Source organism: Lonchura striata, chromosome 13, assembly GCF_046129695.1.
Source record: "Lonchura striata isolate bLonStr1 chromosome 13, bLonStr1.mat, whole genome shotgun sequence".
NCBI lineage: Eukaryota > Metazoa > Chordata > Aves > Passeriformes > Estrildidae > Lonchura > Lonchura striata.
Genome location: NC_134615.1, coordinates 20,678,334 through 20,694,924, shown reverse-complemented (window position 1 = coordinate 20,694,924; position 16,591 = coordinate 20,678,334). Strand labels below are relative to the sequence as shown.

Sequence of the window (16,591 nt, the reverse complement as noted above, 5' to 3'; positions counted from 1 at the left end):
CCAGCAGGCTGGAGATGCCCCTCTCTCGACCACGCTGCACTCCAGAAGATGAATTAACAGTGTGGGGATCCAAATCACAGGAGGGAAAGCCAGGCATTGATGGATTTTTTCCCAAACACAATTATTACTTGGCACTGTGAGCCCCTGTTTGTTTTTCCTGCTGCTCTCCCATTTTGGGACAGCCTGGACTGACCACCCAGGTCCATCTGCAGCTTCTCCAACTTCTTGTACTCAAGAACATTCCCCCAAATGCTTCAGCAGATGATGATGAGCAGGAAAACAACTCTCCATAAATCTGTCCTGTTTCACCAGTGCCCAGGGAAAAAGCTGATGTAAAACAATGAAATAAGACCACGAGCTGCAGCAATTTCAGAAAATTTAGGGGACACCACTGACTGCAGTAAGCACAAGTCAAATGTGAACTGGAATGTACAAAATCCCTTCTCCATGAAGGTGGTGAGGCACAGGCTGTGCTGTGGCTGCCCTGTCCCTGGACATCCCAAACCTGGAGGGGTTTGAGGCAAGGTTGGACAGGGCTTGGAGCACACTGGCCTACTGGAAGGTGTCCCTGCCCACGGCAGGGGGTGGGACAAGATTTTTAAGGTCCCTTCTAATCAAAATCAGTTTGGGATTCCATGAAAACCCCTTACCTTGTTCCCACAGCTCCCCATATTCCCTTGTCACACCTGCACACTGGAACAGTTCAGGACCCTTAACCCAGCACCCACCTTTGGAGATTTCAGCCCAGACCAGAAGGTGAAGTGCTGTCACAAGCTCTGCAGCCACCACATCTGGTTACTCACCAATAGGAATTCTTTCCAAAAAATCCTCTGGGTCATTGAGACAGCCTGAAATAAACCCCCATTCATTGCACAAATCTCCAGCGTGTCGGGAACATCCCCTGCACGTCCAAGGCTCCCTCCTCATTCCTAGTGAGAAGCAGCAGATTCATAGCACATTTAGAGAGAAACCATCTGCTGACAGCTCAGGATCCATCCTGGCAGCAGCTTTGGAGCTGGACCCCCAGACCTGGCCCAGCCCAGCCCTCAGGGACATCATCTCCAGAGGGAATTGTGAAAACAGCAATTTCCTACTCACAACACCTTCCCCCAGCCCCAAACACCTGGTGGCTTTAATAACCCTCCTCCCCCTGCACATCTGTTTCATGGCACAAGGATTTCCCCACAGCCCTTTGGACCTGCACATCCAGTTTCTCATTTTGAGAACTTCAGGCCTTATTCAGAAAAAAACCCCAAACATTTCTCAAAATATGGTTTGAACTTCAGTAAACAACCACCAGACTCAGAGTGTATCATCGAGGGTGTTGGGTTGGTTTTTTTTTTTTACATAATTACACCCACAGTAAATGATCAAAAGCTGCAAGCCCTTGTTTTGCAACAATGGGAGGAGTTAATACAGAAAATACAAACTGGCTGTGTGTCCACATCACTGTTGCCACATACTTTTATTTCCCTTTTAATATACTGCAAAAGAAGGACTTTAGTGACAAATACATTTGTAACATCCTCAGTAAAAAAATGCAAAAATTCCCTTTTAAGTGATACTGAGACAATTTCAAGTCGTACTGAGAGAATTTCAACACTTGATTTTTAAACTGGCAATGACTCATTGCCATTTCTTACAATGGTAACATATATAACCTCTATTAAGTAATATATTAATTACTGATCACCTGCAGTTTTCTCTGCACTATTCAGGTTAACCTGCACTATCAGAAATGCACTTTTTCACAATACACTGGAGATGGAGCTAAATAAACACCCAACACAGGGACAGGATTAATTAAAAACAGGATTTCTGCTGTACAGAAAACCACTTCAACCAAGATGTGAATAATAACCAGCACAGAACGGGTAAGTTCAAAATCTGGTTTCTTTTTTCTTGGAACAACCTCAAGATTTCAGGTTCTCACCAGCGGGGCTCTGGGGCAGCTCCCATCACAGGGATGCTCTGGGAGCACCAATCCTCCAGCAGCCTCAGCTCCAGGAGCCAAACAGCCAAAATCCAAGTGAGCTTAGCACAGAAAATTGTTTTGGAACTGGAGGAATGTCACCAAAATCATGAGCGGTCACCATCTGTAAATCAGAACACAACAATACATTTGGACATCCAAAACAATGCCAGAGCATCATTAAACTTATTGAGCAGGGCAGGACCACCCCAAAGAGCCACGGGGTTGGGATGCTCCTTCCAGAGCTCTGGGCAGGAAAATTCCTTCCTGTGGGACAGCAGAAAAGTCAGGACAAGCCAAGGAGCTTCCACCATCCCATGATGAAATAAAGACATAACACCACTATCACCAAAGAGTTAAATAATGTATAGGAGTTTTTTAGAGAAAGCAACAGGAAGCTGATCAAGGAAATATTTTTACCAGAAGTTCTCCAGGGCAATGTCAGCTGGCTAAAGAAGAGACAAACAAAACATCATCTGCTTCCAAAACAACAGTGCAGGGGTTTCCAGGAGGACACAGAAGAATTCCATCTCCTCTCCTGGCTGTTCAGTGCTCAGCCCTGGGACCACCACATCCCTTTCCCTCTCCCCTTCAAGTTCAGCTCCACCTGAATGTAGAACAGTTTCAAAAAGTTTCTGAAGTTTCAAAAAGTTGTAAAAGCAAAGAAAAATCGTCTCCACTTCATTTGGGGAAGGCTCCCTACACCTTGAGAAGTGCTACACAGAAATCTTTGGAGTTTCCAGGGGTAGGATTACACCTGAGGAAAAATAAAAGCCACACACACACACACACCTTAAACCAACTTTGTGACTTTTATTGATGGGCGACAACTTTATACTTCTAGGTATCACTAAACTGTGTACAATTAGGAACTCAACATTATGGGAGAGCAGACAGCAAAATTAAACAAAGCAGACTTAAAGAAATATCAACCTTAATTATTTTGCCCGTTTTCTTAATTTCATGTACACAGAAGCATAAATGCAGTTTGAAATTTCTTAATAGCAATAAAGTTACAATCACCCATCTATATAGACTAACATCTTAACTCCAAATATTTGATCTGCAATGTGTACTTAAGCAGTTTCTCATCGCACAATTATTAAAATGTGTCTTCCTATCAGGAACCAGCAACTCTGTAGTTTGCACATGTTCTGAAGCACAAAGGACCATTTCCATCTCATACACATCGGCTCATATTTTACCACTTATCAAAAAACTATTGGGGAAGCAGAGAGAGCTTTTTATTTTTTTTTAAATTTTTTTTTCTTTTTTTACTGAAGTAAAGATAAAACATTTTCACAGAAATCTACAAGTTCTGTTGCTGGTGCAGGGTTTTCTTCTACTACGCAATTAGAAAGTGGGAATTAAATGCAAATCCCCCTTTTATTATCTTAGGATTCAGCATTAACTCGGACGAACTTTATTTCATTTTAATATTTTTTTTCTTTTGTGATTCACGAGGCTTCCAACCGAGCGACTTCATTCTGCAAAGTCAAAAATCAAACCACGTTGCGCACAAACGGCAGCTTCCTTTAGCACTCATATAGCTGCGAGGGGACGAAAAAAAATAACAAAAAGGGGGGGAAAAATAGGGGAAAAAAAAAAAAAAAACAACAAAAAAAAAATTCACTCAGAAGAGCATTTACAGGAGAAAAAGTGATGTTGGCGCTCTGCGGGGCGGCGGGGTCACAGCAGGTCCACCTGGCGGTAGTACAGGAGGTAGGCTGTGCGCTCCAGCGCCGCCTTCACCACCTGCGAGTGGTGGATGACCCGCACAGCCTGGTCGTCGATGCGCAGCCACCCGTTCAGGCCGATCTGGAACACGTCCGTGGTGTAGTGCCCGCCCGTGGCGCTGTTGCCGTGGTGGTACACAACTGTGGGGACACGCGGGGGGCGGAGGTGGAACGTAAAATTAGGAATTTAGAGTAAGAAGCCTTACTAGAGTTAATTGAAAGAAATGAGTAGGCTTTGATGAAGAGTTAAGAGTTAACTAATAATTGATTGCTTGTCAACATTTGCGTTTATAATGAAGAATATAGAAACTGACAAAGAGCTTTTAGGAACGTAAGACAATTGTGGCCTCCTCTGTTCTGAAACCAGTTGAAGACAAGGAATGGAGTTCTACCAAGAGTTCATTTGTCATGTTTGCATTGAAAAGGTAGAAAGGTCAGAAGGAGGAAGATTTCATTGACTTCCTCATTTTGGGACCCCTCCTCATGAAAGGGACACCAACCCGTTTCAAGGAACAAACCACACATGCTGAATAGCTTTTGAAATGATTAGCATAGGAAGCAAGGAATGGGATGTACCAAAATGATGAATATGTATTTCTATTTTGGGTATTCAGTACTTGTATGGATAAAAAGACTCTGTAACCACTTGGAAGCTGCGGTGTGGATTTGGGAGCGATCCCACACACAATAAACACACACTTTCTAACTTTAAACTCCTAGAGTTTTTGTCCATCACAGTTGGATATCAGTACTAGATCGATATCCATATTTTTTTAATAAATCAGAGATGGCACAGTGTGGGGTAAGTGGTAGGCAGAGATCCCGCCCACAAGTGTAAAAGAATTTGGGGTTTGGGGCTTCTGCCTTTGGGATGTGCAGGTCATGGAACAGGTTTGGTTCGTTCCATGCTCTGATGTGGGACAGGCGAGGGAAGGGCTCTTGTTTCAAAGTTCCAGTCTGAGCATGAAAGATTGAGGATGTCCTATCGCTGTTAACCACTCGCCCCATTGATCCTAGCAGAGGTATATCCCTGGCTGCCTTGAACTCTCTGAGGCTTGATCAAACAAAAAGCAGGTTAGCTCAATGAATGTTTTCCCCCGTATTACTTTTCTCAAAATGGATCCTTATCATTGGAGAAGTCCATAGGTGGGACAGACACAATCATGGAATGGTCTGGGATTGGAAAGGATCTTAAAGCTCATCCCACCCCACCCCCTGCCATGGGACACCTGCCACTATCCCAATTGCTCCCTATCCAACCTGGCCTTGGACACTTCCAGCTTCTCTGGGAACCTGTGCCCACCTCACAGGGAAGAAAGTCTCCATGTGTCCCAGGAGACATGTCTCCATCCCAAATATTCCCCTGGTGGAATTTCTGACGGTTACTGGGACTGGTTTGCCCATGGGGAAATGGAAAATGGGATGTTCCAGCTGCCTGCAGTCAAGGTCCATGTCAATCCCAATGGGATGACATCCAGAGGCTCGGGTGGGATAAACATCTTGGATTTGTACAGCTCAAATCATCTTTAGATCTGGAAAAAGTGAAGGAAACTGGGACAGGGCCCTGGGATTTGGCTGTAAAATCAAGGTGTTGATTTAGGTCCCTGTGCCCCACCCCATCCTGATGGCAGGCAGCTTCCCACCCTCCTCACAGGGAAAGATTTCTTCCAATATCCCATCTAACCCTGTCCTCTGGCACTGCAAAGTCATTCCCCTTGTCCTGGCACTCCCAGCCCTTGCCCAAATCAGTGTTTCTCCAGCACAACCGCCTCTCCCAGTTTTAAACAAACCCCATTAAACACAAGAATTTCAAACGCACAGCTACTTCAGGGCAATTTAAAAGAAAACTTAATGTAACCCAGTATTTCTATAATTCCATATGCAGAATCTGCACTTGCAAGACAGATAAAATACACAAATAAAACCACACAGATAAAAACATGCAGATAAATAAAACAGTAAGTAAAAGACACGGATAATAAAACACAGATAAAATACCTGCAAAGAGCCGGTAGGTTCTTTGGCCTTTTGAAATTTTACTTTTCACACCAGGAGATAGTAGCTCTGGAGGAGGAAAAACAGCCACACATTAGGAATTCCATAGCAAGAGGATTGATTATTTTTCAGAGAAGCCAACACTATCAAAAAGGAAAACATTTAAAAGACACAGTAAAAGATCAGACTATTCCATTTTCCCCTTTTCATTCCTGCTGTCAGTAGGACAGCATCAACTGTCACTCTGAATCTGTCAATGAATCAAGTTCAGATTCCAAGTCATGCTTACATTCTTAAAAGAATATTGCAAAATAAAATATTAAGTAAAACAAAAGGGCACTGCCTGACAAGGTTCAGATCTCAGTTGAGATATGAGTATACATTCATTTTATTTATTCCTATTTGAGCTACTAGCTCGCTAATAGTCCATTTGTCAGCTCAACACAAAAGGCATTATTTTGGCAAGCTTCAGATGCTGGACCATTTCCAATCTCACACTATTTAAAGTCAGTATCTCCTAGGATACCTGTTAAATAAAGGATTCTTGTTTAATCTCTGCACTATGGATCCTCTACCTTCAGGCTGCATTTTCAATAAAACACCAGTTTCCTTCCACCTGCCACTTATTAAATAATTTGACACTCCTCTGAATTAAATTTGTGATAGATGTCCAGTATTGATCCAATACTGGCAGCAGTCTTGTACAGACAGGGACACTGATCCAAGATGATTATTTCCCATATTTGCCCTCAGCAGCCTGTATCCTTACTCTATAAAGCCACAAGAAGTTCTCATTGGGCCAACCCATTGCCTGGGAAGTGCCAAAGGCTTTGAGATCTTTCTTCATAACAAAACCCCATAAAATATTCACCCAAATTACCAAATTTTTATACAACGATGAGGAGAACTAAAACTTGTGTGGGAGAAATTAAAACACAGACACTCATAGGAAACACAACATTTTCTTTCCCATGAGGAGAGGGAAATTCTGTTCCTAAATCTTTTACCTTTGCTGATTTCCAGATCAACAGTGTACTCAATGTTCTTGATCAGCTTCTGGCATCCACCAGTCTTCTCATACACGAAGCGTTTGAGGTGTAGAACGAGAACGGGGGGCAGCTTTTCCAAGGTGAGTCTTCGACTGATCTCCACCTGACAGCATTTAATTTTTAGAAATCAAATTAATAATAATATAATTTTAAATATACGTATTTAAATTTAAACACATTAGCAGCAAATCCTCCAGATTTGCAGTATTAATTTATGATAAACTCTTGTTTGTGACTCGAAGCCCACTGGATCTTCAATCCTAGCATTGTTTCAAAGGAGGAGAACTTGGTATATTCAAAGAGAAAAATGTGAGTTATGACCAAACTTTTCTCTACTAAATAGTGATTTTTATATAATTATAATCAAACAATCCACAAAATTTCTGCCTGGAAACCAGGAGCTGAGCTCAGAATATCGGAACAAAAATGTTTTCCCTTCCTAGAAATGAAGACATGTAAATATTTCTCAAAATAAATGCTTATGGTTTTTCTCCATTTTTTAAATTGAGAAAAATCTTTTTATTGATAATCATGAGCGTATTATTTTTTAATACATGGCTTGATTCTGCAAGAACCCATGTGCTGAATAGACACTCATGGGGAAAAAGTATCATCTCTTTCCAAGGTTCTACAGACAGTATGTTCAGTGGGTTTACTACAATTTTAATACAAAACTCAACTATTTCAATTTAGATTTCTTTTGGAAAAAAAGATCTGGAAGACACTGTGTGTGCTTGCATTTCCATCCAAACTCTGAAATATTGCAGCACCTAATTTGAACAACCATTTCTTCCAACCCAGCACTGGGTTGTCTGTCAAAAACCTTAAACCATTTGCAGTAAAAAAAGAAAAAAATGAATGGCAAGCAAAACAAGATCTTTGTGGTAAATCATAATCAGCTTGCAAATGTTTCCTTCACATGGAAAACAACTGGAGGAATATATGTTCTGAATATTCAAGGTAAACAAATTTCTGCTATCGATCTTTAGCTTTCCAAGGAAAAGGAGCTTTTCTTTATCAAATCCTGTTCTCACTTGGAGGATTTTGAAAACTCACAGATATGAATGTCAGAGGGAACACCTACAACTCCAGAGTTTCCAATAGTGCACACGGAATTCCCATGTGAGCAACCCCTGCACACCAGAGATGCCTTTATTACCACTCACCACAGAAAAAAGGCAAGGCCTTAGTAAGGGAAGTTTAATTATTATCCTCCAAACTGCCAAACCAAAGGCATGCTTTTCCTCCTTGTAAGTACTTTTTTATTGTAGGTATTAATATAATGTATTATATGTAAAATAAAAAGTATTTACTCTGAAGAGTATATACTCTGCTCCTTTACTAACAGCATCTGTGAATCCCTAGGAATCAGTAAGTAATGATATGGAACATAATATTGTATATCTTTACAACAGTTCAGCCTATTAATATTCATATTATTAGTATTATTGTGTATCTTTACCACAGTTCAGCCTATTAATATTCATATTATTAGTAGTATATAATAATAGCATATTAATCGTTACATTATAAAACGTATAGTAATAATGGCATATTAATAGTAATAATAATATTAATATGGAGAATAGTATATTCTCCATTAAAATCCCCAATAAATTATTACATAAACTCAAACCCCAGCTATTTACAAAACTTACTCAAAAGCCACCTATTTATTTTTATTTATTTACTCAAAGCCAGCTATTTACAGGCCTGGCTTTGTTTCAGAGCTGCCATCTCACTGCTCCAGGACGCTCTGAAAAGTTTGTACCTCTTTTGTTAAAGCACGCTCCAACAACTCTTTGTAAAGCCAGAGTTCTTTGAAAACCCTTTTAATTTAAAAGTGCAGCACTTGGCTGTGAAGAAGGGGTGAGCAGAACACACCTCCTGCTTGGTTTTTGTGGTGTAGCCCTGCACAGACTCTCTTGCCACCAAGCTCTCCAAGGCATCCTGCACGGTGCGGATCTTGTCCGACTGGATGTCCAGCTGCAGGGTGAAGAAAAGCTGCAGTGTGGCAGATTCCTTGGAACTCTGCTGGTAAACAACAGATCTGTGGAGAAATAAAGAAAGCAAAATGAAATAAAGAGTGATTTTCAACCAGACAAAACCTTCAGGGAAGAACGAGTTACTTATATAGCTCAATTCATATTTAATTCAAGGAAACACATAGAAATATAAAGATTAAACATCAAGTTTTAACAATTTACTCCAATTTAAGTGATTTTAATATCTATTAAGAGTATTCTGAATGGGACTGTAACTGAACTGTTTTATTTATGCAAAGTTTAAAGAAAAGACCTGAAAATTTTGATAAGCATTTTTTAAAAATTCACCTCCTGGCTCGTTTTGTTAGTTTAGTTTTCCAACAGCTCTTCAGAAGTGCAAAGCGTCAGTACTATCTGTGTTCTACTATAAAAATCACAGCTGATTCCAGATTCTCCAATAAAAATACACCATTTTTTCAGTCACCTCTCTAAGACAAATTTTACAGTGATTTTAAAGTGTTTGCTTAAATCTTGCCATAGCAAATATAAACTGTGCTCCACTGAGGACTGGCAGTTCGTTTTCTTCCCATCATTTTCTGTATTCAGACTTTGTCCATGTATATTAATTATTATGTTGTTATATATCCAAACAGAATTATAATTAACACAGCTCTGACCCATTTGGCCATGCTGGAATATTTCCAGGTCAGGTAGGAAATGTTAATATTCAGGTTAATTTTAATGCTCAGGATAATCAAGAGACTTTTTTTATTCAGTCAAAGTCCTGAAGCACCAACACAAAGCCAGTGCAGTTTAATATTGCCAAATATATATCCTATGGGCTATGATTTCTCTGCAACCATGTCCCTTATTAGAATAATTACAAATCTCAGCTGGACATGTGACAATGCATAATTTTCAATGAAAAATTACTCAAGCACTGCAAGAATTCCCTCCTAGGAAAACTTTGTACTTTCCCACTTAAGTCTCAGGTTGCTTAGAAAGGCTTTATAGGCTGGGGTTTTTAAGTAATTATGCCTAAATAGATATTTAATAGACTCAAGCCTCTCAAGGACAGCCTAAAAACTCCCAAGCCTGAAGTTTCCTCAGCCAAAAGATGGCAATTTAAATCACCTTTTCCTCACTGCTTTTCTCATTGGATTTTTCCAGTTTCTGAAGCTTTCATTTAGTGGAATTCTACTGGCAATTTTCTATTCAGTCCTTCCTATCTCCACCCCTGAGGATGAAGCTTTCCCACATCCCACGGGATGCTGTTTCTGTGGTGAGCTGTGCCCTGGTGTGAAGGATAAATAAAGTGGTTGTGGTGCCAGATGTTGGATTGGATCCTGTGGTTCTGCTGCTCAGTGCAAGGTTTTCCCTTTTTCCAGCGTTACCTTTGCTTCATATAATTTTTTGTGTGCAGAAAACTGCATCATCTCAGTATTTTTAATATAAAAACTAATGGAATCGTAGATATGATCTAAACAATTGTGACAAATTCTGGTAAATATACCTGTGGTATTAACAGCACCTTGGGTATGTGAACCATTGATGCAGGACTCCATCAATACCTACAAACATCTGTCTGCCAAATTCTATGGAAAACATCATTTTATTTACCAGCTGTCTGGCTCAAAACCCAGCAGAATAAATAATTTCAGAGCATTTCCAAGGCAGAAGGCACTAGCTCACATTATTCACACTTCTAGACTCAATATCTGGCAACACAGAGAGTCCAACACCAGCAATTAAGTGTCTGTCTCCAATTTAAAAATAATTCTTCTAGTCTAGCAGTTTTTGTTCTGCTGTATGCTTTTAGCAAGTGTTTACTTGGCTTTCATTTTAAATTATACATCTCTCCAAACAAGCCAGGAGGCTTCCTTTCCAAAAAATATTCAGATTCTACTTTCTGCCTTTGTCTGGTATCAGACCTGCACATAAGCGACACGCCACGTTCTTTTCATTCCAGTAACATCTTGTAGCAATTTACATTTTTCCAGACTTCTTTTGCCTTTTAACATTTCTTTACTATTGAACTCTGGGAAGTATGAAGGGTCTGAATAACCTAAAATTCACAGTTTTATGTTTTAGTTCACTGTTTTACTGTCAAGATTAAACTGAATCTCATTCTCTCTCAGTATCCTTATTTATGACATGAGATAAGATGACTCAGAGTTCATAAAAATTAGGCAGTTCTAAAATGCTTTGGAATTTTTAAGATAATATTCAAAGCATAAATATCCCAAACTCCTTTTCCAAATGCAATTCAAAGATTAGGATCTCAGAACAGTGTGTTCATTTAAGACATTTTAAAAGACTCAGCCACTGCAAGTCAAGAACTTGTAGGAAGAACTACTGTACCTTATGTGACCACCAAAAATATCAGTGATTGGAGTCTGGACAAAGTCAGCCTGGCGAGTGACCGAGGATTTGTTGCGGGGTCCCACCTGCTCCCACTCGTCCTCGCTGCCTTCCCCCTGCTCCTCCTGCTCCTCTTCCCTGGGAACACTCTGAGCCTCGGGGCCGTTGGACACTGACACTTCTTCAAGCAACCAAGGAAAAAAAACAAAGAAAGAATCCGGACTGATAAAGGATTTGAAAGGCAAAAAAACAAAACAAAACAAAAAAACCAAACCAACAAAACACTACAAACGGCAAAAAAGCCCAACACAATTTTTTGAGGATAAAATGTTTTCATGCACCATCGTTTTAATTTAAAAAAGCGAACAAGCATATTCCAGGTTTGCTCCCAGCATGACACATCCACGTATTAACAGAAGGCAGCTCACTGATGACTGTATGCAAACAGCAACGTTTGATATATTTTTAGTAGTAAATTTATGGGGTAGAAAATTAGAAAGTCAAGTGTTATTCTGGCAACAGAATTATGCCATTATTAAATACAACTCCTTTTCTGCACAGGTATTTTACAGGGAACCCAAGGCTTAGCAAATATTTTCCCAGCCTGTGCCAAATTCAAGTTATAAACTGCACATAGCTAAGGAACAAAATACGGTATGACTTTATATCCTAAAAAATTTACCCTACCAAAGAGAAATTGGGTAACTGATCTGAATTCTTACTTGGCTAAGGCTTGCAGGATTTTATTTGTAAAAGGGGCTCAAGCTAAAGCCTCTATAAAGTAAAATGACATTTTACTCTGCATACAAACTCTAATAATTCTTTCAAAGTAAATTCGCCTCCAACTTTGTCAGCAATAATTTCATATAATTTAGTATGTTGGGTTATATTAGATGGAAAAAGAAAGCTCTTAACAGTTGCTTTATAGATCAGTGAAAACACACTGATGTATTTTTGAACTCCCAAGAAGAGTCAAAACCCACTGATATTGCATGTGTTATAAATGACAAACAAGACTGATCAACTAGAGTTAGCCCCAAATAATGCTCAGCTGGACTCAGAAAAATGAGTAATATTGAGTTTTGTTTTTTAGGAGAACCAGGGATGTGACTTGTTGTCATTGAGAGTATTGACAGAACCATGATGCCTTTCCAGAAACTCAGTACCTCTTCAGATCATTCATAAACTGGGCAGAATGGATCCACTGTATCCAGATTTTACCAAAATATTATTTGGTTATATGCCAGTCCTCTAAAACTTGGCATTCTGTCCCTATCTCAGCAACTACTTCAAGCATTACTCTTTATTATGGAATCACCACACAAAAACTGTATTTGAAATTAATTGTTTGCTATTAAAAAAAAGCCACTAACTTTCATTATGTGGAGAGAGAAGTTTCTTGAGGGTTAGCATTTCTTCATGTAGTCCATTGAGGATAAATCCCAAGTATTCCTCAGCATCCTCTTGCCTGCCCTGAACAAAAAAAACAAAAAAAACCAAAATTAGATCTGTGATATTTTCATGGTGTTCTTTTAACTGACGGTTAATGACACTGAACAAATCCAGCATTCTTCTATTAATTTAGCAAATAGTCAGCCTAAAGTTATGTCAAATAAACTTTAAATTTTATTATAAGACAAACTGTTTTCTAACCAGTTAAACCCAAACTGTGCTAAGCAGTAAATACATACGTCAATGCCACAATGGCTACAAGAATTCTGCATTTTTCTCCATTTAATGTTTGAGTTGGAATTTTTTTCTTTTTCATTTTTTTTACAGCCATTATTAAAAGCTGCTGTCAAGCCAAGGCCAAAGCAAAGGATGGTTTGAGTTATTATCTTTTCTTTATATTGAAATTAAACCTGACCTTCAATCAGCCTTAGCTGAATTCCTAATAAAAATGAACAACTGTTCATTTCTTAAATGTAAATCAATTGGTAACTCCATTATAAAAAGAGATGTTCTATTCCAACAGTAATTTTTCCTTTATTCTGACATATCCAACTGCCAAACCTGTAATTAAGATTTTCCTGTAATTCAGGTCCCAAGACAGTTGAGCTTCATTACCATGAACTCTCAATGAGCTGATTTTAGTGGCATTTGAGCAGAGCCTGAGCTTTGGCCTTGCAGAGTTTTAAGGACTGGGACTGCCCTGCAATTCCACAAGTCAAGGATTTGAAGTCCCACCTTTTCTGACAGACTTGACTTTATAACCGTCAAGAGCCTGTAAATGTAGGTTGGTTCAAAGGCAGCTCCTGGTCGGATGTCTCTCACTATTTTATCACCTAAAGCTGCAAGGTGAAAGAGAATTAATATAAGTAATAATAAATAAAAGGTTTTTTTACATTATACCTTAATAGTCTCTTCATAGATCACAGTGAAGATGCAGCATTTTTTTCACTAATAGTTTAATTGTAATTTTGGAGTCTTGAGCTTAGAAATTATAAGATACAACTCTTATTGCTTTAAAACATATCATCCTGCATAAACTTACAGATAGGAAAACTTCTAAAAAGATAAGAATATCAACAGCCATCATAAAAGAACACTTTTAGTGCTATTTGCATTTTTGCATTTCTTTTGTACTCGAAGAACACGTCCTTAAATCCTTTGTGTATGTGCAATTCTAACAGATCACTTTTGCTCACTGCAGAATAAAAAGCCCAAGAACAGCCTGACAAAATGTTCCACCTAATGGCAATACAAGGCCTCAGAACTGTCCTTGAAAACTACACAAGAAAATAACCTACAAGTAAAATAAGTTGCATAAGCCAGTATGATTTGTTTCACAGAAAGAAACCACAGAAATGTCTGAACTGTTTGGAAATCACTGGAACAACCAGTTCCTCCTGAAATTTCCTTATCATGTTACATAAAGAATAGTTTCAGGAATGTGCTTGTTTCTACAAGTTTGCAATACAACAGACTTGGCTTAAAATTAAGATTAAAGAACTGAAACCTTTTAAGATAATTTATTTGCATCCAAAAAATATGCTATTCCTCACTCCATAATCATCACTGAGCCTAAATATGTATTAGGAAAAATCAGGTATGTCTGAAGTTTTCCCACTGGAATCAGAAGCCAGGATAATATCCCTGCAGGCAATCTCCAACTGCTTAAAGGAGCTGTTATGGCCCCATTTTGTTCCAAATCAGTGAGTGTTCAGGATTTAAGGAGTAGAATTGAGCAATCTGATAAACACACAGCTGGAACTATGTAAAAAAGGAAGTGAAGGAAAATATAGGGAATATCAACTCATTTTCTTAGAAAGGGCATGTTCTTAGAAGGCATTTTCACAATCAAATGAACCTTCAACAAAATCTGTTCTTATTGCAGTTGTACACTTGGTCCACCAAACAGAAGAAAAAAATCCAAGGTGCAACATCTCCCCCCATGCAGATCTTTACCCCAAAGGCTTCTCCCCAGCATTTTCTGCTTTGTCCCCTGCTCCCAACTCACCTTGCTTTGCTTTAGGAGGTACAGGCATATTAGTGAACTCATTCATTAAACGAACACTGAAACAGAAGGGAAGCAACTGGACATGAGCAGCAATTTAACACTTAGAAGAACAAATAATAAAATTAGATAATTGTCATTCTGACTGCCAAAACAAAACAAAATCAAAGAATATCACAGAAATTTGGGTGACGTTGAGACATAAAAATACTGCAGCAAAACCCAGGTGTTGGGCTGGTCCTTGCACCTCTCACAGCTCATTTTTGCACATTAAACACTACACAAAACTGATACTCCAAAGGCAACAGGAATTATCTTTCTTGACCATCCAAGCACTTGTAAAACACCAAGTTCATTATAAAAGAGTCACCCAAAAGTACATGAAAAACTTCTGGACACATATCAGCTTCTATCAACAGCCATTGTTAGGTATTCCTGAATTAGTTCAGCCAGATCCCAGATTTTATTCCTTTTTTCCCAAGCTACTTACAAACTGTCTAGCATTGGTGTGGAGGTGCACGGCCTCTGCGATTTGGAATACATTGGAATGGACTTCATTAAATGATACATTGGAGGGCAAGCAACCAAGGCTTGCAGGGTCTATGCAGTGGCATTAAGGAAATATGCAGAAAATGGCATCTGTGTATTAACCAAATATTCAGTCATATGCAAAACCATAGGAAAAACAGAGCTGTGTTTTTATTAGGTAGATCAATCCAAGAATTTAACTGGAAAAGGGGATGAAGCTTTATCACAATGTTAACCAATAATGTACAAAAGTTGTATTAAAAAAACCCTCAGCATCTTGTAACATGCACTGATTTCACTGACATTTTAATCATGGCAAAAACTTTAATTCATGGGTAAGGAAACATTTCACCCGGAGCAGGAGAGGAAAAGAACTTTCATAGGAAAGACTTTAGTGAATTAACCATTTGAAAATTGGCAGGAGATAACCTGGAACACTTTTTCTGAGAAGAATGGAAGAAACCAGCGGAAACTTAATGGTGCTGAGTCACCCCCACAACCAAAGCAAAACCTGCTGAGATGTGTGAGACATTCTGCATTGCAAAGAGTCGGGAACAACCTGGAAAACCCCAGAGTATGCTGGAAGAATAATACTCTAAAAACATCACAACTTGGTGAGAGCAGTGAACAGAAATGCACCAAAGAACTGGAGGGAAAGGGAAATGATAAATAAGACCTCGATCTCAACAGCTGAAGAGAGAAATTAATTTGATCCCTACAGTGTGCAAAAACTGAATAATAAATTCCAATGTAAAACTTCAAGATGGAAAAAATGGGAGCTAAGATGTATAGTGTATATAACTAAAGGAGTGCAGAACTGGTTATGTAAGATGAAAGCTTTATTTAAGACAAAGTCATTAGCCTAGAAATAGTTTATTAGGATCTGCCATGATCAGCCTTGAAATTGGTGTTACCATTTTTTACTAGCAGTATCCCAAGCATCATTTGCAGTCAGCTGTGCTGACACAGGAGACAATTTTTCTTAATTATTAACATCATAATATACCATGGAGGGAAGGTGCTTTCTGTTCCTCAGGGTAGAAGTTATTTTTGCAAGGGAATACAACTCCAATTCATTAAGAGCAAACTCATCTTCCATATGTAAGCTTGCAGTAGGATTAATTTAAATTAAATGCTGCTTTATACAGATGATATGACAGTGACAACCTGCTCAGCACAAACCCAAATGATCCACTCTAAAACTGCAAAACAGAGCTCAAGTGTAAGAGCAGTTACTTCAAGTACAAAAGAGAAATAACCATTTAAATGGATGCACAGAGTCATGGGGAAACACTGCTAGAAATCACAAGGGTTTCAGTCAGGAGTTACAGTTCTGAAATATTTTGACACAGGTAACAAGCTGCAAACAGGATTGCAGGGGAACCCTGCACACCAAGTTCAATGATCCAAAATCCCCCTGGATTTCTGGCTGCTACACTTCAACATTTTAACTATAGGAGCAGGATCACGGAAAACAAAATGCTTTCATAAAATACTTACCAGAACAT

The 16,591-nt window shown here is 38.9% G+C and overlaps 1 protein-coding gene across 1 annotated transcript in view; it reads right to left on the bottom strand.

The window, feature by feature from the left end:
* Nucleotides 1-2,761: 2,761 nt before the first annotated feature.
* The window catches only part of USP10 (ubiquitin specific peptidase 10), a 47,600-nt gene continuing 33,770 nt past the window's right edge, over nt 2,762-16,591 (bottom strand). The window contains exons 6-14 of the mRNA XM_021541248.2: nt 15,046-15,155; nt 14,559-14,614; nt 13,286-13,389; nt 12,472-12,571; nt 11,099-11,279; nt 8,637-8,802; nt 6,711-6,855; nt 5,707-5,772; nt 2,762-3,849 (exon numbers count right to left, since the gene is read on the bottom strand). Of these exons, the coding sequence (XP_021396923.1) occupies nt 3,662-3,849; nt 5,707-5,772; nt 6,711-6,855; nt 8,637-8,802; nt 11,099-11,279; nt 12,472-12,571; nt 13,286-13,389; nt 14,559-14,614; nt 15,046-15,155 (1,116 nt within the window). The 3' untranslated portion in view covers nt 2,762-3,661. The remainder of the gene's footprint in view (nt 3,850-5,706; nt 5,773-6,710; nt 6,856-8,636; nt 8,803-11,098; nt 11,280-12,471; nt 12,572-13,285; nt 13,390-14,558; nt 14,615-15,045; nt 15,156-16,591) is intronic.